General features: G+C 40.8%; 1 protein-coding gene across 3 annotated transcripts in view; it reads left to right on the forward strand.

Annotated features, from left to right (window-relative positions):
• The first annotated feature begins 4,750 nt into the window (after nucleotides 1-4,750).
• Nucleotides 4,751-26,988, forward strand: part of LOC120545596 (vascular endothelial zinc finger 1-like) — a 53,547-nt gene continuing 31,309 nt past the window's right edge. For all 3 annotated transcript variants that reach the window (XM_039780101.1, XM_039780108.1, XM_039780117.1), the window contains exon 1: nucleotides 4,751-4,887. In XM_039780101.1, the coding sequence (XP_039636035.1) occupies nucleotides 4,855-4,887 (33 nt within the window). In that variant the 5' untranslated portion in view covers nucleotides 4,751-4,854. The remainder of the gene's footprint in view (nucleotides 4,888-26,988) is intronic.

Raw genomic sequence — 26,988 nt, forward strand, 5'->3', positions numbered from 1 at the left:
CGCCGCTGCCCTGACAGAGCTCCAGGGCCTGCATCTCGCTGTTCTCCCTCCCCTCTTCCTGCTAACGGCCGGCCGGTGAGTGACTGAGAGCGCGGTCAGCGAGCTTGTTACGCCCGCAATCTCTTACCGAAGCCCGCAGGTTCCAGTTAATTTTATAATGGATATGTGTGTTGAGTTATTTAAACAAACAATCGGGGGAAATAAACGCCTCTTGTCCGCGAGTCTCATTGACAGAGCCTGCGGTGAGCTGGAGTCCATTAATGAGAGCTAGCTAGCCTCCTCCTAACGAGACCTCTGACATTCACAAAAATGCATTCAATTGAAATCCGAAATCAGTGTTAGTTAAGCTTTGTAAGACCTTGGGGAACCTGTAATATTCATGCTGTGACGAAATTCAAACTGTAATATACTATACTATATACTATAGTTATGTCGAAGGTGTAGCTAGCTAGCCGCAATCATTTCCCATTGCATTCAATTTAGGGTGACCCGACGTCCCGGTTTGACCGGGGCAGTCCCGATTTTGAATTGCTTGTCCTGAGTCGGGACGCTAAAATGTTACACCAGGAGCGGCGTCAGCCGATTTTCCGTGTCTTCAGCCCCGAATGTTTTGAGTGTAGCCCCGAATGTAACTTTGTCCAGTTTATTTTTCCGAGGCGAATAGAACTGTGCGGGGTCCGACCATGCTGTATTTGTTGCTATCACCTAGCAACCATTTCTCCGTGAGGAAAGCTGTGAAAGCCGGGTGAAGTTTTCCAAGGAATCATAGCCAAATCAGTCTAATACATTGATGCCATCAACACAAAGTTTAGGAGCGCAATACTAATGATTTAGTTTGAAGTTCCCGTGACGTGACGTTTCCAGTCTACGGTTCAGACTCAAACACACGGAGCTCTGAAGCAGACCTGTGCGTTGCTTAGTGTCCACTCTCTGTAAAATGGAGGGCAGCTTCAGGTTTATGGATGCGCTCAGCTGTGGACATGCTGCGGCAGATGTGTTGCGTTTGTGCTCCATGTATTTCTGTAGTTTCGGGTTTCCACCTCCGACATAGAGCAGCGTATAGCCACTTCCCTAGCTAAACTATTTGTCTCATTCAGAGACCAGAGACCCAAACGGGGCTCTGTGTCTGTCAGAAGGTCAGAGATCTACCGTATCAGCAGAGCAATCGCGTAATGCACAGCAGACTATGGTGCAGGTATAGATTATTTTCTGAAATATAGCTTGTGACTTATTCTTCTAATAGCCTATTATCACTTTATTTTTCTCAAAATATCACGACTCCTCCAAATCACAGAGAACACAGATATACTGTATTTTATTTGAAAGTTTTGAGCAGAAATCTTGCTCAAACATCTGAAATATTACAGTCCAGGGGTTTATTAATAAATTAAAATGAATGAATGTATCATTGAGGTGAATAATTGTCATATGCACATTAAGGAGGTTACTTCCCCAACAAAATACGCAAAACAGGAGGTAAGAGTAAATTATGCCTATATGGCTACATGTGTGCTGTCTCAGATATAATTAGAAAAGTCCATCCAAAGGTGAATAAATAGTTGAAAGCAATACAGAATTCCTGACAGCCTTACTGCAATATATTCCATTATGTTTTTATATTTGGATTGTAATCTGTTTCTCTTTAACTAAAGTTATTTGCAGCATACATTGATTCAGAAAAAGGTAGAAATAGGTGCATAAAAATTCACCAGAATTAGGAAATTAGTTTAATGCTCAAAATTTTCAATAAATCATTTTAATTACTTTGCTGTTATTGGAATAAATAGCACTTCAAAAAATCTTTTTTAGAAAAAATCTCAACATAAATCTCACACTAAACTGAAAAAGGCTGTTACTGCAATTTAGTTAATTTCACAGGAAAAAACACTTATTAGACGAGGAGCCTAGGATCAAAATAATGAAGTTACTGTCTGTGTCTGATCTGGGTTGACACATGTTCACGTTAAAAAGCGTGTGTCTGCACAAGCACTACGGTCACACGCAAAGTGTCCCGGTTTTAGTTCCGGGAAATCTGGTCACCCTAATTCAATGGGACACATAGCTAGCTTGCTGCTCCTCCTAATAAGACCCCTCAGTTCATAAAAATACCTTAAATTCAAATCGGACACAACGGTTAGCTTTGTAAGACCTTGGGGTAGCTGTGATATAAGTGCCGTGACGAAATTCAAACTGTAAATATACTATAGTTATGCCGAAAGTGTAGCTAGCCAACTGCAATGTTTCCCATTGTTTTGAATGGGACATATAGCTAGCTAGCTGCTCATCCTAACAAGATGCTTCGCGTTCATAAAAATGCCTCAAGATCAAATTGGACACAACGGTTAGCTTTATAAGACATTGGGGTAGATGTTATATAAGTGGCGTGACGAAATTCAAACCGTAAATATATTATCGTTATGCCGGCAGCTGGCCGCGGAGCCCCGGTAGTGCAGTATCCACAAAGGGTGACTTTGCCCTGGGTATGGAGCCCAGCAGGCTGCCGCTTTCTCGTCAGACTGTGTGGAGCTCCTAAAGTCCGACACGTCTTACCAAATTTGCAATTAGCCATACATTTTCGGAAAACGGCCCATATTTGAGCTTTATATAGTTGATTTCTCGCATAAAAAAGTCTCAGAAGTGAATTTGGTAAGGAAACATTGCAGTGTCTGAAATATGAGATTCTGTCACGTCTCTAATGTGTGTGTATTGGGGATTCGCTCAACCAATCAGCGCGCGTCTCCAATGTGTGTGTATGGCGATTCGCTCAACCAATCAGCGTGCGTCTCTAATGTGTGCGTATGGCAATTCGCTCAACCAATCGGCGCGCTCCAATGTGTGTGTATGGCGATTCGCTCAACCAATCAGCGTGCGTCTCTAATGTGTGCGTATGGCAATTCGTTCAACCAATCAGCGCGCAGCTCATCTAAATATTCATGAGCATACCATATTTGGAAGAAAAGCTCTTGTTACAAATAGGGCCAAAACACAGGGATGCATAAGGGCCAATACAATTTCCAGCCCAACCAATGTTACATACCCCATTAGGAGACCATAAGGAACAATGTGAAATACCCTGTATAATCATTCTATCACCCCTTTAACGTTAGTGAATATTTAAGACAATGAATGCGAACGCTGTATCTAGTTCTAATCCAGTTCTCTTAAAGGTGCTCTAAGTGATGTGACGCATTTGTTTTGTATTGCTGTATTTATTTTTATTGTTTTATTATTTTTGTGTTGTGCCTCTGTTGTATGTTACTGTTTATTCATAGACTGTGTTCAGCACTTTGGTCAACAGTGTTGTTTTTAAGGTGCTTTATAAATAAAGGTGGATTGGATTGGATTTTTTAGGCTACAACATTTTTTGTCACATACAGCAAACATCTCCTCCCTATCAGCTTGCTGCCTGTCCCCTGAACAGACTGTAAAAAAACACGGTCTCTGAAGACAGCCCAGCTTGTAGCCTAAAAAACACGTCACATCACTTAGAGCACCTTTAATAAATGGAACGGAACATATCCATTTCTAATCAGCAATGGAGTTTGACAATGAAAACTACAATTCCCATAATTCCACGAAACTTCACAACATCATCAAAAGTCCTTGATTACCATCCATTGTTTTGATTGAGAGACTCCTAGCGGCAGAAAAATACATATTGTATGGTTTAAGCAGCAAAACTAACTGTAGTTATAAACTTGAACGAGGGAACAGAACTAGGCCTTTAGCTTCTGAAATAATCACAATGAAGTTAAGTTGCTGTTTCTCAAGCGTCTCTGCAGACACACTTTCAAATGAAGCTGTCTATCCAACAGCAGCTCTGCTTTGTTAACATTTTAGAGCACGTTAATAATATTTTCCTCGTTGATTGTGTATTATTTCACCCCCGCTAAATTTACCTGTATAGGCCTACCTATATATTACCTACTCCCATTTCTCTACGGGAGTGCCTGAAGTTTGCTCTTTTGCACGTTTTGAGATGAAACTTATATTTCTCAGGTTTTTACTCATTATTCACTAAATCGACAGTAGCCCATGGAACAGATTATTTATATATTTCTTAAAACGGAATTGAACACATAACGAGAAAATATTGATCTCTAGTGGTGGAAAGTAATTTAGCAATTTACTCAAGTACTGTACTTAACAAATTTGAGGTACGCCTACTTGTACTTTATTTGAGTCTTTTATTTTCATGCCACTTTCTACTTCTACTCAGACACTACATCTCAGAGAGAAATATTATACTTTTTACTCCACTACATTAATCTGACAGCTTTAATTACTAGTTACTTTACAATTTTTTTTTTTTTTGCAAAACGCATGTTGTTTATACAATGTTGTATTATATATTAAAATACACAACAATTTCCAGGCCTACAGGTACAGCTGAAATGATTAGCTTTAAACACTTAGTTAATTGACAGAACTGTTTTGATCGTTTCCAGTTTCTAAAATGTGAGGATTTTTCTGCATTGAGTAGGCTACTTTTACTTTTAATAGCCAGCTTTAAGTACATTTTCCTGATGATTGGTTACTTACATACTTAAGTAGCCTAACATTTTCAATGCATATTTCTATCTTTTTTTCTTAAGGATCGGAGTACTACTTCCATCACTTTTTATCTCGTATTTTTGTTTCATTTTATTTATTTATATTTAATCATTTGAAGAGGGGGTTGTAATGGAACTGGAAATATTTGAAATGAGATGTCTTGTAAAAATCCAAACGCCCAAAAAAGTCCACTGGACTTGGTTCAGCCCTAGGGGTTACAGGAAGTTGTAGCTACCATGTTTAGCTGCTTTGTTGTAGATTCCTTGTAGGTTTCCTGCAGATTTTAGCCTAAGTGTTGCAATGGAACCGAGCTGGAGTACGTTTTTATTCCAAGTAAGTGGCACAGTACAACAGTAGTCTGAGAAACAGCATACGCGTTTTTGAAATGACGTAAATGTTGTTAGCCAAATATTTGTTATCACTTTCTGAAATGAATTAGAGTTAGCCAAGCAAAACAAAGGTGTTAGCGTTAGCCTGTTAGCTAGCTTCACTGTGTGGGCTGATGTAGCAATTTGCTAACCAGTTTTCTGTCGAACCCGAGACCTCCGGCTGTGTCTGATTCCGATATAGCTAACGTTACGGTCATCAAGGCCGCCTCCGTGGTGTTGGTTACATGTTCTGAACTAGCTAGCTATATGTCTTATCATACTGCGACGTTTGTCTCAACTTGCACCTTGAAGTCACTTTATGGTGCCATTGCTGTTGATGCGCGCGCGTTAGCAAATTAGCTGGTAGCTCGAGCTATTGCTATTGCATTTCGGTATGCTAAGCTAATTGGCTAATGTGTTAGCTAACCCGGGTACTTTTCTCGTCTCCACCACATCAATCCTCGCCACAATACAGATAACGATAATTGGTAGGCGGGGATTTATTGTGAGTTCCAACCGAATTCTGTTGTTGAAGCAAGGCAACAAAATGAGTTTTAATAACGTTGACGTTACACCAGACACTCGTCGGTTAACGAGAAGCTAACAGAAGGCTAACACTGTAAATTGGAGGGTACCAAGCACGCGGACAGCAGCGACTTAACCACACTAAAGACGCCAAACTTTTTTTCTTTTAGTACAAATCTGTAGCCATGGATTGCAAACAAGAATGCAAATAACGTTAACCATCAGTCCCCATTGATCCGACTGTTCTTTGCGCAAGCCCTATATAAACTTCAAAGTATAATGTGGCCTTTTGTTTAGAGAAACATACATTACAGCATGTGAAACTTGTTTTAAGAACTTTTCTAGATTATGGCAAGGCACTCATTAGTTCGACACACATGGCAAGCCGTTTAACATTCAATCGAACCACACTCCTATCTGTAATTACATGTTAGATATCCATAATAGCATTTCTCCTAGTTAAAATTATATTGTCACTAATCATAATGGTGCTAAAAGATATCCACGATAACATTCTTACTAGTAGAAATTGTTTTCAAGATATCTACCACTTTGATTGTAGTAGTCAAAACTAAATTTAAATTCTTAAAAAGAATAAGTGGCAGCCTAACATTTATTAGCTAGACTGGATATTTATTGCAGGTGTCGCTAATTCAATTCTTCCTAGTCAAAAAGAACATTTCAGATATCCACAATTATATTCTTCATAGCCACAATTGTCATTTCAGATAACCACAAAGTCATTCGTCCTAGGACAAATTACATCACTTTTGTCATTCATGTGTATTGGGTTTTTTAATTTCAGATATCCACAATGTCATTTTTCCTATCCAGAATCAACATTCTAGATCGCTGTAGTACCAGTTCTTACTAGGAAGAACTTTTAATTTCAGATATCTACAATTCAATTGTTACTAGTCATAATTTTAATTTAAGATACATAGATATATAGGGATATCTACAATAGAGGTGTGAATCTTCACTGATCTCCTGATTCGATTACCATTATCAGGTCTTCGATTCGATATCTCGATGCATCAGAAAACATTTTTCTATTCGAGCCATATAGGATATTTGACTTGACAAACTTGCATTGTCAAGTGCAATGCCCAAGCTGTAATACGTAACTTTAGACTGGAATGATGAAGTGTTTGGGTTCATTTCTTTAAGGTAGCTACCACGAAGGTTTACCCATTTTGGATTAGTCATATACCACCCTACTTTTAGCCAGCAAATCTATTGTGCTGTATTGGAATAACTGACCCCAGACAACTATTTAACAAAAAAGGTATTGTTTACTGAACAATAACTTAAATGTTCAAATAATATTTAGCCGTTGGATTGAATAACAAAAAAAATAACACAAATCACACCTTTCAAATATGCTAACTGCAATATTTCTTTAAATGATATTACACACAACTACCCCTTTACCCGTTTCTCTATCAGTTTCCACTTATAACACTCCAGCTACACAAAATTATTCCTCCTTACAGCAGTTTCAATGTAAAACTTACTCAAACCCTATTAAACCACTGTGTTAACACACACCTACCTACCTACCCACCCACACACGCCGAGAGAGGGAAAAAAAAGAAAAAAAGTTGCGGGCCGGATGGTAGCTCATGTGGACGTGCAGCAGGACGTTATCTTCAGTGAAGCAAACGCACAGAAATCCAACTTACAGTTAGCTGTTAGTCCAAGAAACACAGCTCAAACACAAAAACGAAAACCAGTCACCAGCTACGGCAAAGTCCTCTTCAGCAGGGAAACACGCTGTCGTCCTCTCCAGTCCAAAATCAACGTCCTCCGAATCAGCAACTCTCCAACTTTAGCTAGTCCGTTAGCGCCAACTTTAGCCAGGCACACTAGTACGTTTGTTCTAAACCACAGCTGTTAGACAGGAAAAGTGTCGTAGTGTAGCTACACCTCTTCAGCTTCGTTATTCCACTTGGATTGCATTAGAGTCCGGATCGGGCCGAATTTTTCTGTCCGAGGCCGGCCTGCGTCCGACAGGTATTAAGAAATTTGGGACTGAACCCGGCCCGAGCCCGACTGGTATTAAGAAATTTGTGTCCAAGCCCGACACAGTTAAAATCAATTTTTTTTCCTCATACTAATGACACATGTAGGCTACGTTTGTTTGTGTGGAAAGCCCGCTTTTGTTAAGCAACTGTAGGAAGGCATTCGGAAATGTCAACAGATGAGCACATCAGCGCACACGGGGCAACAAGTGCACGTTAATAAGCTGTTAACATGTTCAATGGGTTAACCTTTCCTGATCGCTTCGTTTCCGACTGATCAGAAAACCAGGGGAGACTCGTTACCTCCAGGGCCGACGTTATAACATGAATAACTACTAACTCTGCTCCGGTTGCATCTACAACACGTCTGCTTCCTCTTTCTCTCTCTCTCTTCTACACACACACACACACACACACACACACACACACACACACACACACACACACACACACACACACACACACACACACACACACACACACACACAGCTCTCTTAAAAGGAGCCGCAGCACCATTTTAAAACAAATGCCTTATCGCACTGATATGACCGAGCCCGACCATCATTTTTAAATATCTGTCCGAACCCGGCCTGGCCCATCGGGTACCGCCGGGACCCGTCGGCCTCGGGTCGGGTATCCATGCCTTAGTCCGCATCCAGATGCATCGATTATTTGATTAATTTCAACACCTCTAATCTACAATAAATATCCAGTCTAGCTATTAAATGCTAAAAATGACTTGCCATAGACACATCCTGTCACAATGGGTGGGCAAATAAAGCTGTATAAAGTATTCCAGGAGGGGAAATTGTATTTAAAACACGGGTGCTAAGTAGTAGAGTTACTAAAGAAGCTTTACCTCAAATAATTCTGAATTTGGTCAGTAAAGTCTTTAATGTTGTTTGTGTTAATAGTTTTGATTATGTTGCAGCAATATATGGCCACAGTCAGTGTTTCTGCTTGACAACAAAGTAAAACTTTTTAAATCTATTGCACATTAGGGCGCTGACACACCATGCCGACTATTGGCCGTGGGACAGTCTGGCGAGGTCAGTGACTCAAATCTGTTTGGTGTGTCCCGTGCCGTCATCCGTCTGGGGGGCGGTCTGCGTTCATTTTGGCCGACCTGACATGTTCGGTCGGCGGCAGGGCAGTCGGAACTCACCCGGAAATGACGAGCGGGATGAGGTGACTAGAGTCTCTCAAAATCTGACAAATCTTTTAAACTGACGTTTGTTGAGCTGAAATGAAGACAGATTCAGCAACTGCATGGCCTATTTCTCGCTTAAAATGTTTTCAGAAACATGTTTCAGTGAACTATTTTAGTACAATATGAGATCGTATTCTGAACGGCCGCCATGACAGTCTGGCTTTGAATTTCCGGAGAAAACAAACCCATGTGACGCGTTCGTCCAATCAGCTGCCGGTTTTCATTTCTTGGGCAACATTACAGATTAGCGCCGCCTGCTGTTATAGAGATGTATTACGTCTCGTCTCCTCTCGTCTTTTTGGTCTGTTCTGTGGCAGTTTTTTGGACCTCGGGGACGCGACTGATCATATCGACGGGGTTTTCTGTCAACGGTCGGCCGTCGGCTAAATGTGTCTACACCTTTTTAGAGGTTTTTGGGCAATCCAAGTGTATCTTTTACCAACTGACCGGGAAATGCATCTCCAATTTTGATTGATTGTTTATTTTTTTTGCAAGTACTATCAAATTGCAACATAATTTTACTGCCACAGAATTTAATAATGTGATTACAGCTAGGGATGCAACGATTCGACTTTTTCAGTCCCGATACCAATGCCAGGGCTTTGTGTATCTGTCGATTACCGATCCGATACCATTGCTGAATTAATACTAAACTGTATACCTTCCACCTTGCTTCCACCATGTGGAAGAGACTAAAGGCACCAGCCTTTACTAACTCAACATTACTTTCCTAACTAAGACAAAATAACATAGATGTAATATATTGAATTCTTATTCATTTGTTATTTAAAAAACAAAATATAATGTAATCAAACTTCTTAAAATTCTTAAAATAAATTTAAATAAATAACAATAATGGGCCTTCAATAATGGGCCACCTTTAAATAAGTTGATAATGGCTTATTCTACAGTCAGGAGTACATAGAATATCACAAACATTTTAATGGCATCATGTTTATTAAAAGCTTTGATTACTAAAGGGTTTGGCTCCATGACATTATACAATAACTTTAGGCCTAGAAGCTAAACTATTTTTATTGTGCAAAGTAGTAAAATAAACTCAAATCAAATGAATAGCCTGCACATACAGACAACTTTAACATTGTTTCCCTTTCAAAGCTAGCTAGTTGTATAAACACCACCTTGGCCACAGGTAAGTTAGGTTGTTGTAGTGTGGTTGTAGTGGGTGACTGAACTTAGCTCCGCTGTCAGCCTCCTTCGGTGTTTGAATAATGTTAGTAGGTTGGTGGACGTATTTCAGCGAGGCAAGACATCTTAAATCCAGTGTTTTAATCATTGCTCTGAACCCGTCTTTCTCAACGGTCTGTAGCGGGACCATAGGGGGATTGTTATTGCGTTCATAATGTTGGTCCGCTGCATGCTTGAAGTGACATGTCTTTAACGTTAGCATAGTAATGTTAGCACTGTAACGTTAGCACGGCCGAGTAACGTTAGAGCGACGGGCAACAACAGAAAGAGAGTTAGGTGTGGGTTATTAATTGTTGTGTTTAGGCCTGTCACGATAGTCAATAAATCAATTAATTGCACGATAAAAAAAATGAGCTTGATAATTTTTCCGGCCGCAATAATTTCCATTTGCATGCTTGTTTGTTTTTCTCGTCTCTCTCTACCAGAGAGACTGGAGGACCACTCTCGGTTCCTTAGCGTAACGAGGAGTGAACCCTCTTGTCAGTCGCATGGTCTTTGTGGGGGCGGGACTCCTGGCGGAGAGAGAGACGGAGACAGAAAACGCTAGTTGAGAGTTGGGGCAGGGTTTCCCGCAGCACTTTGCAGTTAAGGTGCCGTCAAAAAACTAAAAAGTATATGAGCGATGTCAACCGTGTTACTCGGCGTCCCATTTTCTCCCTTTCATTTCAAACCACACAGCTGACAACCTGCAGGTGGAGGCGGTGGAGACAGTGTGTGTGTGTGTGTGTGTGTGTGTGTGTGTGTGTGTGTGTGTGTGTGTGTGTGTGTGTGTGTGTGTGTGTGTGTTCAGAATGTCCCTGCCCCCCGACCGAACATGTCAGGTCGGCCAAAATGAACGCCGACAGCCCCCCAGACGGACGAGGGCACGGGACACACTGAACAGATTTGAGTCACTGACCTCGCCAGACTGTCCCACTGCCGATAATCGGGTTAATGTGTCCCGGACCTAAGATGCAAATTGGTCTCTCAACGACAATATTATCGTTTATCGCAATAATTTCTGGGACAATTTATCGTCCAGCAAAATTTGTTATCGTGACAGGCCTAGTTGTGTTATAAAGTTACTACCATGAGTGAGAAGGGTACTCAGTTAACAAGGATCCCGGTGCTGCGGCGGAGGGAAAAACAACTGGATCGGCCGTAGGGCTGAACGATTAATTGCATTTGCAATAATATCGCGATATGTTAAAACACGATTTCCTAATTGCAAAGGCTGCAATTTGGTCACATGACTCGCGAGAGCAAATCAGTCTGCACTCCGCAGAGAAAGCATGAACTTGGCACTCTAACGCTACGCCGTACCTTGAGCTGATTTCTGTCATTCAAACAACTCTGAGTTGAAGTTTAAAACGTTTACAGCCATTTTAATGAAATTAAGGGTTTTGTTCGGGCTCGAGTCCATACATGCAGTTAATGGATACAGGCACGCAGAACTGAATGCTTGGTTGGCAATGATTAGCTCTGATTAGCGGTTAGCTCCGGGTTAGCTCCGTTATAAAGATATGGAGTGGAGGAGCTGCCGCTGAGAGGGGTAACAATTGGACCGATAAATGACGTTCGGGGAGCTTTCACAGCAGCATGGCCGCGGTGTTTCAAAGTTTTTTTTAGTACACTTAATCCCACGGCAAGAACACTAGCAACTAACGTAACGACAGCCTGTCTGAGCAAGTGCAACATTGACGGTGTCATGCACACGGCACGCAACTTCACGAGGGGGAGGGCAGGGCTCCAGACTAACTTTTTGCCTTGGTCGCACTGGTGCGCCTAACTTTTTTTATTTAGGTGCACCAGCACAAAATTTAGGTGCACCCAAATGTTTCCTCGCGTCGCCATTAACGCCACAATTTCAAGGTCACCTTTTTAATCACACTCCATATACATTCATATATATATTATGTCAATTTTTTTTGAAACAAGGATAAGGAGTTGGTACATTTTTTTATTTTTTATTTGAAGCACAATTATACTGTACTCAAAGTCTTATAGCGGGTCCCCCCTTGCTGTCAAATGCCCCTCAGATGGCCAACACCTGTAATTTGGCCTTCTTCCCCTTTTGGCCTTGGCTAAACCAGCTTGCCACACTCCCTAGCATCGAAATTCTCCAAGCTGGGCCCCTCCACACGGATTCTTATCAGATCTTCCACTAGTCCAGGACTAAAAATCATATCTCTGTATTTTTCGGCTGAATGGTGATACACAATATATATCTAATATATATTTTTTACAAAGTGGGCTAAATGTTCAGTTTTAAGTCAAAGCCACTTTTCACAAGCTCTTTTATTAAAATGGATTGTGATTAAAATAAAATGCAAAGACAGGGTTTCCTTCCCAATTTGAAAATATACAGCTACAACACATGTAAATTATCTAAAATAAATAGCCTGGGATATATTAAAAAATAAATAAGAAAGCTCCTTCACTTGTTTTCAATAACAGACCCGGATAGCCCAGTAGCTCATATAGGGAGAGAGGGGGAGTGCGATGGACTGGAGTGACAGCTGACTCATTATGAGCGGGTCCAGCACGGGTCGAATGCGGGTCAGCGGCGTTACACATGTCTTGTGTAGGCTATGAAATGTCTGTATTGTCACTCGCGCGTGCATTTTTATGAACTATGATAATGTGGCCATGGTCTATCGCCCAGGTCCGCAGGGGCTGCCTCACATGCTATTACTCAAACGAACTGAAGTTACTTCTAATTAATAACTTCTTCTGTGAATTTCGGCGCGTATTACGATGCCGGAATAAAAGTTACGCACCGGATACACAAATACAGGTTTCCCTCTCATACTTAACAATATAACCAGCTGTGTTAATAACAATTAAAACCGAGAATTATGTCAGCATGTGGACTGGCGGCGCTGTGTCTCTCCATGTTGCAGGTGAGCCGGCCCGGAGGCCCCGAGGAGAGATCCAAACACAGGCACGGCTTTACAGAAGGAGTGGGTCATGTAACGCAACATTAAACCATATCCATATAAACCACATTGCGTTCGCGTTGAGAGGCAGCGAATCGCAGCGACGTAGAGTGCACCAGCCGACCTAGGAAAAATCTTAGGCCTATTCAATTACATACTTGATTTACGTACCAAATTGCGCGACCTCTAGAGCCCTGGAGGGGCTGGATGCAGCCATGGGGGTAAGTTTCGCTTCAGAACTCGAACCTCCTATGGCGCCATTTTGATGCTACAAAGGTATCATCTCCTGTTAGCATTCCACTGACTAGCATTCATTTTGACGTCACTTGACAGCGAATAACTTTACATCTGAAGCATTTAAAGACTCTATTTGTCCATTGTTTAGTTCTAAAGAAACACGACAATATATAAAAGGCTCCATTACCTTGTACCTCACGTTATGGCTCCGTAGTAGTGATGCACCGAAATGAAAATTCTTGGCCGAAACCGAAAACCGAAAAAAGAGGAAACAAAGACCGAAAACCGAAACCGAAACACCGAAAGAAATTAAGCCAATTATTAGTACCATTGCATTTATGGCTATGACTGTGTACTAACTTTACTAAAATCAAGGCATTGCAATTGTATAAATTAATATTAAAGTTTAATTAAAAAAATATCTAGCAGAAATATGGCTACAATCTGATAGTCACATACAGTATACAGTAGCCTAAGAACAGAATAGCTTACCTATTGTTATTATTATTATTATTATTATTATTATTATTATTATTAATTGAGGCACTTTCTTGCAGGATTTCACTGAACATATCAGACAACGAGGGTGCATGCCCCTCATCTGGTGCAGCGAGACAAGTCTTTTTTCTGGCGCTTCTGATCTCCTGCGCGGTGGCGCGCTGCTCCCTCGTCTCCACGCAGGTTTTCCGCATCCATCGCGCCTGGATCATTTCTCGTGGCCCTGCTTTATTTCCGCATCCAAGTAATGGTCTTTATAACGCGGATCAAGTACGAGTCGCGATAGGTGTGCAGAGGATCCGAACAGATCTCACCGAAACGGTGCGCAGACTCTACGCGCAAGAGTTTCTTTCATTGTTTTCAGTCCGTGGTCCGTCTCAACCTCTTTGCTTAGGAGACACTTTGCAGGTGGAACGGATCGGTACTGACACACGGTGGTCGCGTTTTCTGTTTGCGTCATCACAACATTTTCGGTGTATTGTTCGGTGATAAAAGATTATTCGCCGAAACCCAAAATGCGCGCCCTTTGCGGCCATTTTCGGCCGGTAACAATATTCGGGCGGGTGCATCCCTACTCCGTAGCAGGAGCGGTTTTGTGTAAAAAATAAGCTAACGACTGTGTCACATAGTAGAGGAATTACCGATATAGTACAGAAGAAGCTCGCAGTGGCAGTTTACCGAACATGACCATGTTTAGGTTTAATTACTAATGTTAACTAGCATTTTAGTTAGCAATAATTACTATGCCTATCTTATCATCCTTACATATAAACCTAAGCTCTCTGTCTCTGCAAGATTGGGAATGATGGCACAGCTACCACAGTGACTTACAACTTTCAGACGCACGTTCCATGCCACATTTTCACATATCTCTCAGTTGAGGTCGCAAGTAAAGCAAGAGATCACCCGAAAAGTGCTTCTAATAGCCTTCACTGGTCTCCGTCCAGAACAACGGGGTCTGTTGGTCCATTATATACTGTCTATGGATGCAGCTCCTCTCTGTGCGCTGTAAAAAAAATACACCATTTTTGTGTGTGTGTGTGTGTGTGTGTGTGTGTGTGTGTGTGTGTGTGTGTGTGTTAGAGGTGTGAATCTTCACTGATCTCCCGATTCGATTACGATTATCAGGTATTCTATCTCGATGCATCAAGATGCTTCAAAATAAATTTTTCTATTAAAGCCATATAGGATATTTGACTTGACAAACTTGCATTGTCAAGTGCAATGCCCAAGCTGCAATACATAATTTTAGACTGGAATGATGAAGTGTTTGGGTTCATTTCTTTAAGGTAGCTACCACGAAGGTTTACCTATTTTGGATTAGTCATATACCACCCTACTTTTAGCCAGCAAATCTATTGTGCTGTATTGGAAAACCCCAGACAACTCTGTAACAAAAAAGGTACTGTTTACTGAACAATAACTTAAATGTATAAATAACATTTAGCCGTTAGATTGAATAACAAAAAAACATCACACCCTTCAAATATGCTAACTGCAATTTTTCTTCAAATGATATTACACACAACTACCCCTTTACCTGTTTCTCTATCAGTTTCCACTTATAACACTCCAGCTACACAAAATTATTCCTCCTTACAGCAGTTTCAATGTAAACTTTACTCAAACCCTGTTAAACCACCGTGTTAATACACACACCCACCCACCCACACGCACCCGCACACACCGAGAGGAAAACAAAACAAAAAAGTTGCGGGCTCATGTGGACGTGCAGCAGCCAGCAGGACGTTATCTTCAGTGAAGCAAACACACAGAAATCCAATTTACAGTTAGCTGGTAGTCTAAGAAACACAGCTCAAACATAAAAAGTCACCAGCTACAGCAAAGTCATCTTCAGCAGGGAAACACGCTGTCGTCCTCTCCAGTCCAAAATCAGCGTCCTCCGAACCAGCAACTCTCCGCTGTTAGCTCCATCTTTAGCTAGTCTGTTAGCTCTAACGTTAGCCAGGCACACTAGCACAACGTTTGTTCTAAACCACTGCTGTTAGACAGGAAAAGTGCCGTAGTGTAGCTACACCTCTTTAGCTTCGTTATTACACTTAGATCGTTTCCAAGCTAACTATTTTAGTGTCTCTCTGTGTTTCTCAGTGTTTTCTTTCCTCTTCTCGATTTGCGATCCTCTCAGCTCTCCTGTGTCTCCGCTCAGCTGTTGTGTGTGTGTGTGTGTGTGTGTGTGTGTGTGTGTGTGTGTGTGTGTGTGTGTGTGTGTGTGTGTGAGATTGAGAGAGAAACGGGTTAGCTAGGCTAATGTTATTTTTCATTTGAATGTTTATGCCGCGGCCGGAAAATTAACGAGCAACGTCATTGCGTTATAATCGATTATGGTGGGCCACTGCATGCATGCAGCATCGTCTGTGTCCGCGATGCAATGCATCGATTATTTAATTTCAACACTTGGTGTGTGTGTGTGTGTGTGTGTGTGTATCTATCTATCTGCCTGGAAGGTGACGTTGGGGGCTAAAAACACCAAACTGTGTGTGTGTGAGCGAGACACGTGACAGAGAGACAGAGGAGAGCAGGGAAAGGAAATGCAGAAGAACGTGTTAAAAAAAGCGTTTAAAAAACAAAAAATGAATAACTAAACGCAATGTGCGGCGGCCGGTGTTGATAGTGAGGCGGACCGCCACACATTAGTCTGTGTGGGAAACACTGAAGTATTCAAGTAAAAACAATTCAAAGACCTGAAATACTAATACTAATTGAACTAGTGTAGGAACATTGAACTCTGAGTAAACATTCAGTTGTACACCTCTGCTGTAATGTAAATTGTGCAGCATACAAGCAAGATGACATCCTAATAATTAACAAAGGGCTTTGTTCTGTAGCATATTGCACACAACCATGTCCTTATTGGAAGCAGTCCTGGAGCTTGGATAGGGCAGTATCAGGCCAGGTTTTGATAGTCCTTGTACTTGGCTGTATAGTCCTTCTGACCGGGATTTATGCTGTGATCAGTAGTTGGATGTAATCTGACTGGCCCAGGTGAGGAAGAGGCGCAGTTCTGTATGCTTTCTTGATATTAAAGTATACATGGTCTAGTGTGTTCTTCCCTCTAGTAGCACAATCTACATGCTGGAAAATGATGGGGAGTACAGACTTTAAGGATGCCTTGCTGCAGTTTGTTCACCATGGTTAGCAGTGAGCCAAACTTGTGCTAACGTTAGCATCGGGGGCTATGTAGACGGCAGTGTGCTGTTTTCTTGGTAAATAAAATGGCCTGTATATTACTGACAGGGCTTCCAGGTCAGGTGAGGAGTGCTAGGCAACGATCCTGCGGTTGGTACTCCATTCATTATGCACAAAAATGCAGTCCTCCGCCTCTGGTCTTGCCGGAGTTCTTGTCTCGATCCTGCCGGTAGCTAGTTCGGCCTGCTAGCTGCGGACAACAGTCCACGGAGCGCCCGGTCTGGCTATGTCCTCCAGGATGTTATGAGCCGCCTGGAAGGCTCTTGTAATGGCTGTGTTGTATCGTAGTCCTGTATCGATTAGTTCAGTGTAGCTGTACTTATTAAATATACACCGACAGGAGAGCTAATATCGCTGCACAATTGCGCGCTGCCATCTTTGTTGACATTATATAATGTATAGCATTCCAATGCGTGTTTTGAAGTGTTTTTTTTCTAAGTAATTTAAATACTCGATGATGTCAATTTGCACATCGTTAACACAACAATAACTATTATCGTAGACGATATATATCGCCCACCCCAAGTGTGTGTGTGTGTGTGTATTTTATATATATATATATATAAAATTTGAGAGATGATATTGTAAGCAATGTAGGCAATACAAATGTTGCTTTTTTCGAAAATATTGTTTTTTTCCCTAGTTTGGGTTGTTTAAAAACGCAAAAAAAAAATTACCCGATCGATAAAGTGCTAGATTAATCGATTACAAAAAGAATCGATAGCTGTAGCCCTACTGTATTTCAACGGAGAGGTTTCCAACACCGGACTGTAGCTGCCGTTGTCTGAAAAACACAGTCATGATGTTATGTTGCTCGCCTCGCAAGCCTAGTGGTGCATTCACTGTAATTGTAAAAGACCCTTTTCCCACCCAGTGATTGTTTTCACCATTTTGTGCTCCTTTTTCGCGAATCAAATTAAATATTTTAATCGTTTGACAGCACTAAAATATATATATATATATATATATATATATATATATATATATATATATATATATATATATATATATATATATATATATATTAGGGCCGGGACTCGATTAAAAAAATGTATCTAATTAATTAGAGGCTTTGTAATTAATTAATTGCATAAATATTTGACCTGAGAACAGTGAGAAGTAATTTTTTTCACATGGAATTTTAAGTATACCATTGAATAATGACTGAATACATAAGCTTAAGCAACAAAATATTGTTTATTTTTGTTCAACCAAGTCCAGCAGACCAGTGCAAGTTTTGCCATTAAGTGTAGCAATAGCATATTTAGAAATATAGTACATTTCAGAAATCCAGTGAGTCAGGCCGTTGGTTATTTTTTCAGACGTGGACTTAGTTACCCTGGTCCTTAAACCAGTCATCTGGTGGAGTGTGGGTTGGGTGTGGGTCCTTGTACTTGAGTCGGGCTAACGTCCAGGCTAGCTGCTAAATGTTTTGCGTTGAGGTGATACTTGAGGTAGGGCTGGGCGATATGGACCAAAAGTCATATCCCGATATATTTTGGCTGAATATCGATATACGATATATATCCCGATATTTTTTTCCGCGAATTGAGAGCAAATGTTCAGTCAAAGCCCAAATCAAATATGACATGTCACAAGTAGTTTCATAGAAACAGTTGCAAAATCAAATAAATAATAAACCGGTTTCTTCACCTGATTCATGATTAAATGCTCAGCTGTTCAAATAACAATAAAATGTAAACCTAAATACTGTATAACAGGAGTAACTTTTTTGAAATCAAAGCTCCATAGGCTATTTGTGATTCGTTCCAAAGGTCAATTAAGCTTTTGATATTAATATAATCTACTTTGTTAAAAATGTAATGCCTCATGCCTGTAAGCCTAGGTTATAGTCCCATTCTTCCACTTGATACTGCTTCCACTTAAGTAAACTAAAAGATTAACTATCGACTACAAAACAAAGAAACTAATTAATGTGTTAATACAAAGAATATTTATTATGATCGGTTCACAGATCTGAGTCCAAACGGAAACTTCACCCTTCTGAACTAAGAGTTTCTGCTTCAAGGTGAAGTTTAAACAGACTGAAATGTCCAGGCTCATTCCTCCACTATTTATTTCTGTATGTATTTATGCGTTACATGTAATTTTAACGGGCACTGAGCTCCAGATCCTGCAGCCGCAGACGGTCGCTGCCCCGCTGTAGCTTCTTTCAGTCCGCCTGCCGCCGGCAAACTTAGTGGAACTTTCCGCCGATATCGACATACAGTTCGTCCCTGACTACGTTAAGATCCTACCGATCACCACTCTGTCTTTGGCTGGTCCGATCCTGGATCAGCGGGGACCGCGCAGCAGCGAGGCGAAGCTGTGTTTTTGCCCGGGAAGAAGACGCGCGGCTCGGCCACGGGCGTCTCCGCCGCCCGAGCTCAGATTGCTGGTCGAAGGCGTATATATAATCATAAAACACATTGTCACCTGTTAAATGTTATCCATTGCGGGTTTGTTCTTTTCATTTCCTCTATCGAACATAATTAAGCAGTACAAAAGTCCGGCATCTTTAGCGTTGATCTGAATGCTTCGGACCCCTGTTCCAAGATGGCGGCGGGTTTTGACGTATGTTTAGAACCTCACGGCGACATATCTATGGGAGCAAGGATCACATTTGAACTATATCGATATATGCGATATGGTCTAATTCCATATCTCATTTAAAAATATATCGATATATTTGTTTATATCGATATATCGCCCAGCCCTAACTTGAGGCTCGATGTGCTGCGGTGATATGCGATTTCCTTGTTGCATAGCTTGCACACAACCATGCTCTTATCGACCCTTCATCCGTTCGTTTTTTATAATAAAATTTCCCATCCACGGGGCCAACCAAAGCGGTCTCGTCAGTTTGTTGTCTTTATATATATATCTATATCTATATATATATATATATATATATATATATATATATATATATATATATATATATATATATATATATATATATATATATATATATATCTCCTTTTGCCTTGGTTGCTCTGGTGCACCTAACTTTTTTTATTTAGGTACACCAGCACAAAATTTAGGTGCACCCAAATTTTTCCTTGCGTCGCCATTAGTGCTGAATGGCAAAAATACACGATATATAACTCAGTTTTTTTTACAAAGTGGGCTAAATGTTCAGTTTTAAGTCAGTCACTTTTCACAAGCTATTTTATTAAAACAGATGTGATTAAAATAAAATGCAAAGACAGGGTTTCCTTTACCAGTTTGAAAATATACAGCTGCAACACATGTAAATGAAAGTTATCTGAAATAAATAGCCTAGGATATATTAAATCTCTTTTTTTTTTTTTTTTTTTTTTTTTTTTTTTTTTTTTTTTTTTTTTTTTTTTTTTTTTTTTTTTTTTTTTTTCTCTCTCTCTGAGAAAGCTCCTTCACTTGTTTTCAACAACAATAACAGACCCGGATAGCTCACTTGGTAAATATAGAGGTTTGACTCCAACCTGCGACCCTTTCCTGCATGTCATTCCCCCATTCTCTCTCCCCTTTCATTTCCTCAGCTTTCCTATCAAAATAAAGGCCGAAATTATAAAATTTTATATATATATATATATATATATATATATATATATATATATATATATATATATATATATATATATATATATATATATATCAGTGCCTTGCGAAAGTATTCGGCCCCCTTGAACTTTTCGACCTTTTGCCACATTTCAGGCCTCAAACATAAAGATATAAAACTGTAATTTTTTGTGAAGAATCAACAACAAGTGGGACACAAACATGAAGTGGAACGAAATTTATTGGATATTTCAAACCTTTTAAACAAATAAAAACTGAAATATTGGGCGGCAAAATTATTCAGCCCCCTTAAGTTAATACTTTGTAAGCGCCACCTTTGCTGCTGCGATTACAGCTGTAAGTCGCTGGGGTATGTCTTTATCAGTTTTGCACATCGAGAGACTGACATTTTTGCCCATTCCTCCTTGCAAAACAGCTCGAGCTCAGTGAGGTTGGATGGAGAGCGCGTGAACAGCAGTTTTCAGTTCCTTTCACAGATTCTCGATTGGATTCAGGTCTGGACTTTGACTTGGCCATGCTAACACCTGGATATGTTTATTTGTGAACCATTCCATTGTAGATTTTGCTTTATGTTTTGGATCATTGTCTTGTTGGAAGACAAATCTCCGCCCAGTCTCAGGTCTTTTGCAGACTCCATCAGGTTTTCTTCCAGAATGGTCCTGTATTTGGCTCCATCCATCTTCCCATCAATTTTAACCATCTTCCCTGTCCCTGCTGAAGAAAAGCAGGCCCAAAACAGATGCTGCCACCACCATGTTTGACAGTGGGGATGGTGTGTTCAGGGTGATGAGCTGTGTTGCTTTTTACGCCAAACATAACGTTTTGCATTGTTGCCAAAAGTTCGATTTTGGTTTCATCTGACCACAGCACCTTCTTCCACATGTTTGGTGTGTCTCCCAGGTGGCTTTTGGCAAACTTTAAACGACACTTTTATGGATATCTTTAAGAAATGGCTTTCTTCTTGCCACTCTTCCATAAAGGCCAGATTTGTGCAGTATACGACTGATTGTTGTCCTATGGACAGAGTCTCCCACCTCAGCTGTAGATCTCTGCAGTTCATCCAGAGTGATCATGGGCCTCTTGGCTGCATCTCTGATCAGTCTTCTCCTTGTATGAGCTGAATGTTTAGAGGGACGGCCGGGTCTTCGTAGATTTGTAGTGGTCTGATACTCCTTCCATTTCAATATTATCGCGCACAGTGCTCCTTGGGATGTTTAAAGCTTGGGAAATCTTTTTGTATCCAATCCGGCTTTAAACTTCTCCCACAACAGTATCTCGGACCTGCCTGGTGTGTTCCTTGTTCTTCATGATGCTCTCTGCGCTTTACACGGACCTCTGAGACTATCACAGAGCAGGTGCATTTATACGGAGACTTGATTACACACAGCTGGATTCTATTTATCATCATTTGTCATTTAGGTCAACATTGGATCATTCAGAGATCCTCACTGAACTTCTGGAGAGATTTGCTGCACTGAAAGTAAAGGGGCTGAATAATTTTGCACCCACTTTTTCAGTTTTTATTTGTTAAAAAGTTTGAAATAGCCAATGAATTTCGTTCCACTTCATAATTGGGACCCACTTGTTGTTGATTCTTCACAAAAATTACAGTTTTATATCTTTATGTTTGAGGCCTGAAATGTGGCAAAAGGTCGAAACGTTCAAGGGGCCGAATACTTTCGCAAGGCACTGTGTATATATATATATGTATATATGTATATATGTGTATATATATATATATATATATATATATATATATATATATATTACTGAAGCAGCGGGGGCAGATCTGTCTGAACAGCAACCACCTCTATTCACACACCATGACGCATATTTTCAGTTGTGTCATGATAGTAATGATGACATCACATACAATATAGTCATCAGGGCACAATTTTGCTTAGTATAATATAAATATAAAATAATGTAAATGAGAAGTAATTCATTTGTATTTGAAGGTCACAAAGTGGCTTTTCAACTCACATATCATTGGCACTGTATTTTATTACCTTTTATTCAATATTTTTGTATAGAGTTAATAAAACAATACTATTTTATGGTATAACTGGTATTCCTAATATTGTGGTCAGTGAGTATATGCCATCATATTTTCATCAATGTCAATCCTAACAAATTGGGCCTAGGCCTAATAACATCATTGTGTGTGTGTGTGTGTGTGTGTGTGTGTGTGTGTGTGTGTGTGTGTGTGTGTGTGTGTGTGTGTGTGAGATAATCGTTAACGAAATAACCAAAACTTGTCAATGTCTTTCACAGAGCAAATAACGTTATATCTTTCAAAGTTGACATTTCCGACCATAGACCTGTTTTATACAGTCTATGCCATAGACGTATATAGTTTCCAACTGGGAACCCAGAAATTCCGACATTCCATGTCAAATTGAACACAACATAGTCCGTGCCCCTCGCCTGGCATCATGGTGGTACTGAAAGTCAAGAAAGCGGAAGAGTCCTATTTGATTGTGACTGTGTCAGATAAAAGCAAGTGCCTTGCAGTGGAAGGTGGCATAATATGTGGACAATTAATTAAAGGGAAAAATCCCCCCAATTTGAAAGTACATTTGAGAAGCGCACACAAGGAGGCTAACCTAGCTTACCATAGCAAGGTAAAGGAGAACGCAAAGCCCTGTTCCCCCAAAACAGTAGCTAACCCCGGTACAGGGCGTGGATGTATGGGTACAGGGCCTGGCAGCATGACGGAGACAATCGTAGGACAGAGGATTTTTAGTAATCGAATTACTCAAGTTACTCGAGGAATCGTTTCAGCCAGGTGCATTATGTCGGCAACCGCATTGTGCGTCTACCCTATTTCTGTTACCATGGCAGAAGAAAATTTGCCATTGTGGGAGGAAACACTGCACCCTCTCATCTAGTCACATTGGTGTACACTAGCAGGTTTCAGAACGCTGCAGACTGGCACATTGCATATTTTATGATATTTTAGGCTCCAGTGTGGTAAAAGCTGAGCTGATTTGTTCACAAACACGTTCCATGTGAAAACTATGAATATACAGTGCAGTAACGGACCGCCCCTATGGTCAGCATACATGTGAACTGCGGATTAATTGTAAAGTTTAACCTTGTGGAATACAGTTTAACTTAACTCGCACTGTTATGTGAACAGACAGCAGTCAGATCTCCGACGGAAGACTGACATCTCTGCGCCCGTCAGCAGCAGCTTCTCGCTGCGCCGTGGTCCCCAGAGCAGCATGATCACCGGGAGAGTCCGGTACAGCCTGACTCTGCAAGCGAAGATCCCATTAGCGCTAATTTCACAGCGGAGCGTTCAGATCCAGTCAAATCAGCGCCAGCCGCATGTGTAAAATATATTGTCTGTGTGTGAGAGGGAGGCTAGCGGCTGAAAATCAGACGCTTTGACGCGCTCGTGATTTCCCTTTGCCGCTGGCTAAAACCTCTTTGGAGTGCGCCAAAAATACTCTGTGCAGGAAATATACACGGCATACCTACAGACGTACCTATAGCGCACATTCAACACAAAACCATAAATCAGGACTAACTCGCAGCCCTTCAGAAAGGTTGATGTGGAATTACCCAAGGAGCATATTGATGTTTGATGGGGGAGGCTATTGCTCAGGTGGTAGAGCAGTCGTCTACCAGTCGCAAGGTCGCTGGTTCAATCGCTGGCCCTGCATTCCCATCTCGAAGTTTAGTTGGGCCAGTGATGGAGTACTCAAGTCCTGAGGCCTGTACTACGAAGCAAGATAAACATGTCCTGGATTTCTTTCAGTTATCCAGCTTCACTAACCCTAACAACCGCGGTCCCACATAACCTGTGTCACGACGGTGGTTATCAACTAGTTCAGTCAACTCTGGGTTTCCCAATCCAGCGACGCGCGCGTTCACATAAAAGAGGCGGTGTTTGCGCACCACGACCAATTGCAAACATCTACCAGAGCCGCATATTTTACATAAGAAGAGCAAACTATAATTCTACATAAATAAGAAGAACACAGACACGGTTTTACAGGCAAAATGCAGGAAGGAAAGCTGACAAAAAAGCCGACGCTGTTTTGCGTAAATCACAACGCCTATCAATATCACTTCCAGTGGTGTAGTCTACATGATAGTAAGCTCCAGGATTTCTATATACCCACTTAAAAATGCTCAATGAAACGTAACAACTAGGGGTGCACCGATCCGATATTAGGATAGGTTATCTGCCCCGATATTGAAAGTTAGTTCTTTTTTTTTTCTTCTTTTTTTTTTCTCCGTCGCAGCTAGGGCTGAAACGATTCCTCGAATAATTCGATTACAAAAAATCCTCGACGCAAAATGACCTCGAAGCTTCGTTAAATCAATGTAACCAATGTATCGCTGACGGACGGTGTTTCCACACGGAGCACTATTACTGTCGCACAGACGCGGCTCAGTCTGCTGCTGGCGACACATGCCAGAGTGTAAATAGCGAGGGGCTGGAGAAAACGACAGAAAGTGTCCAAAATTTGGAATCAGTTCAAACGTAATTAAAACTAAAACTCTGTACGGTGTGTCTACTGCAAAATCAAACTATCTTACCACGATAATAGTACGACGTCTAACTTAATCATCCATTCCACGAAGAGGACCGACTAAAGTAAATCACAGAGCCGTATGGACGATGAAACTACAACAAACGCAACAACTACCAAAAACAAAGACAAGAAAATACGTAGTAGTGACCACGATCTGATGAGCCGACGCGTTGACTATCCCTTCGGAAAAACAGCTGATTGTTGCGCATCTCTCTCTCTCTCTCTCTCTCTCTCTCTCTCTCTCTCTCTCTCTCTCTCTGGAGAAACAGCTGATCAACGATCTAATAGCATAAGTGTAACAGAGCTGTGTGACATTATAATCAAATATATAAATGAAAATAGGTTGAGTATAACTAATATTTACATATAGGCCTACTGTATATACAGATCAGTCTCAGGTTGAAACTTGTAGTTCTGAAAGTTAAGTTGCACAACTTAATGTTTGTGTATGTTTAATGTATGCCTTAGTTTGAGGTTGATATCATTTGAAAAAAAAATCTTTAAAAACAATGTAATATGGCACTTAAATGCACTTAATATGTTTAGTTTTTTGAGAGATGATATTGTAAACAATGTAGGCAATACAAATGTTGCTTTTTCCGAAAATATTGCTTTTTTCCCTAGTTTGGGTTGTTTAAAAACGCAAAAAAAAAAATATCCGATCGATAAAGTGCTAGATTAATCGATTACAAAAAGAATCAATAGCTGCAGCCCTAGTTGCATCACTGGGACCCCTTTTTTACCCTTCTCACTCAAGGTAGTAACTAGGATTAACTACCATAGCATATAACAATTTGTGACTTAAACAGTTTCTAACACTAATAATTTTACATTTACAAATGTAGCTACACCGCCCAACGGCATGCTGGGTAACATTATAGCTGCTAGCCTAGCTAGCTAGCCAGGTAACATAACAGTCTGTTAAACTGGGAGAGGCTCCGGTCGCTACTGCACATTCAAGAACCGAGAAGAAAGTTAGCTATCCACCGTCATGGTACAGAAAACCCTGGGTTGAACCTGAAGTTACCTCGTTAACGGCAAATCCGGCTTTGTAGTACAGGCCTCTGGACTCGGACTCAAGTCCTACTCAAGTCTCTGTTGTCTGGACTCGTGACTTGACTTGGACTCAGACTCGAGGATATATAAAATTGGACTTGAGCATTCATGAAAAAGGACTCAGACGTTGGATGAAGTTTCTGACAAAATAGGTTATAAAAAGATTTATATAAGATGTTACACTTTTTCTGTTTCGGCCTCCAAGAACAGCCAGGAAGCAGTTGGGGAGATGTTCCATCCAGGGCTGATGTTCTTTTGGGGGTAACACCCTTTACTTCACTGACAGTATTAACAAAAGATGAAGCCACCATGTCTTGTGAAGCTTCTTGTTTATTGTTAACTGCAGTGTTTCCCACAGATTACAAAGCAATTTGTGGCGGGGGTCGCCCCGTGTCACCCGGGGGGGGGGGGAGGGAGTGTGTAACTTATTTTTGTAACAATCAAGTATCAAAAACTGAGGACATGCTGTTGGATGCTGTCCTCCTCTCCTACTTCAATGCCTAACGAATCTAATGCAGAATAACGTTTTAAATAGCGTTTAAGAACAAAAATTAATAACTAAACGCAATGTGCGGCGGCCGGTGTTGATAGTGAGGCGCACCACCACACAATAGTCTGTGTGGGAAACACTAACTGTTAACTCACTTTACATCGTCTTTGGATCTCTTTTTTTTTTATTTTATTTTTTTTTTCTCTTGCGCTTTTTCCTCACAGCCACACGTACGCTTCTCAGTCACTTAATGCTGCATTCTCGCTCTAACTTTCACTACTCTCGTAACAAAGGAATTTATATTGATATATGCAACTGTAGTGCATGATTCGCGGTAGGGCTGGGCGATAAAACGATAACGATATGTATCGTGATAGACACATAATCAATATCAATAGAAAATGCGGTCGATAAAACGTTCGATAACTTGTTTTTCTTCATCAGAAGAAACCAGAGGTTGTGAATCAAGTTTGGTTGCATGAACACAGGCCCTCACTCTCTGGCAACCTAGCAACGTAGGGAGTGACACTCTAACAGCCAATCATGTAACAGTATCATGTTTGGTTGCGCCACATCGCTGT

Source organism: Perca fluviatilis, chromosome 2, assembly GCF_010015445.1.
Source record: "Perca fluviatilis chromosome 2, GENO_Pfluv_1.0, whole genome shotgun sequence".
Classification (NCBI taxonomy): Eukaryota; Metazoa; Chordata; class Actinopteri; order Perciformes; family Percidae; genus Perca; species Perca fluviatilis.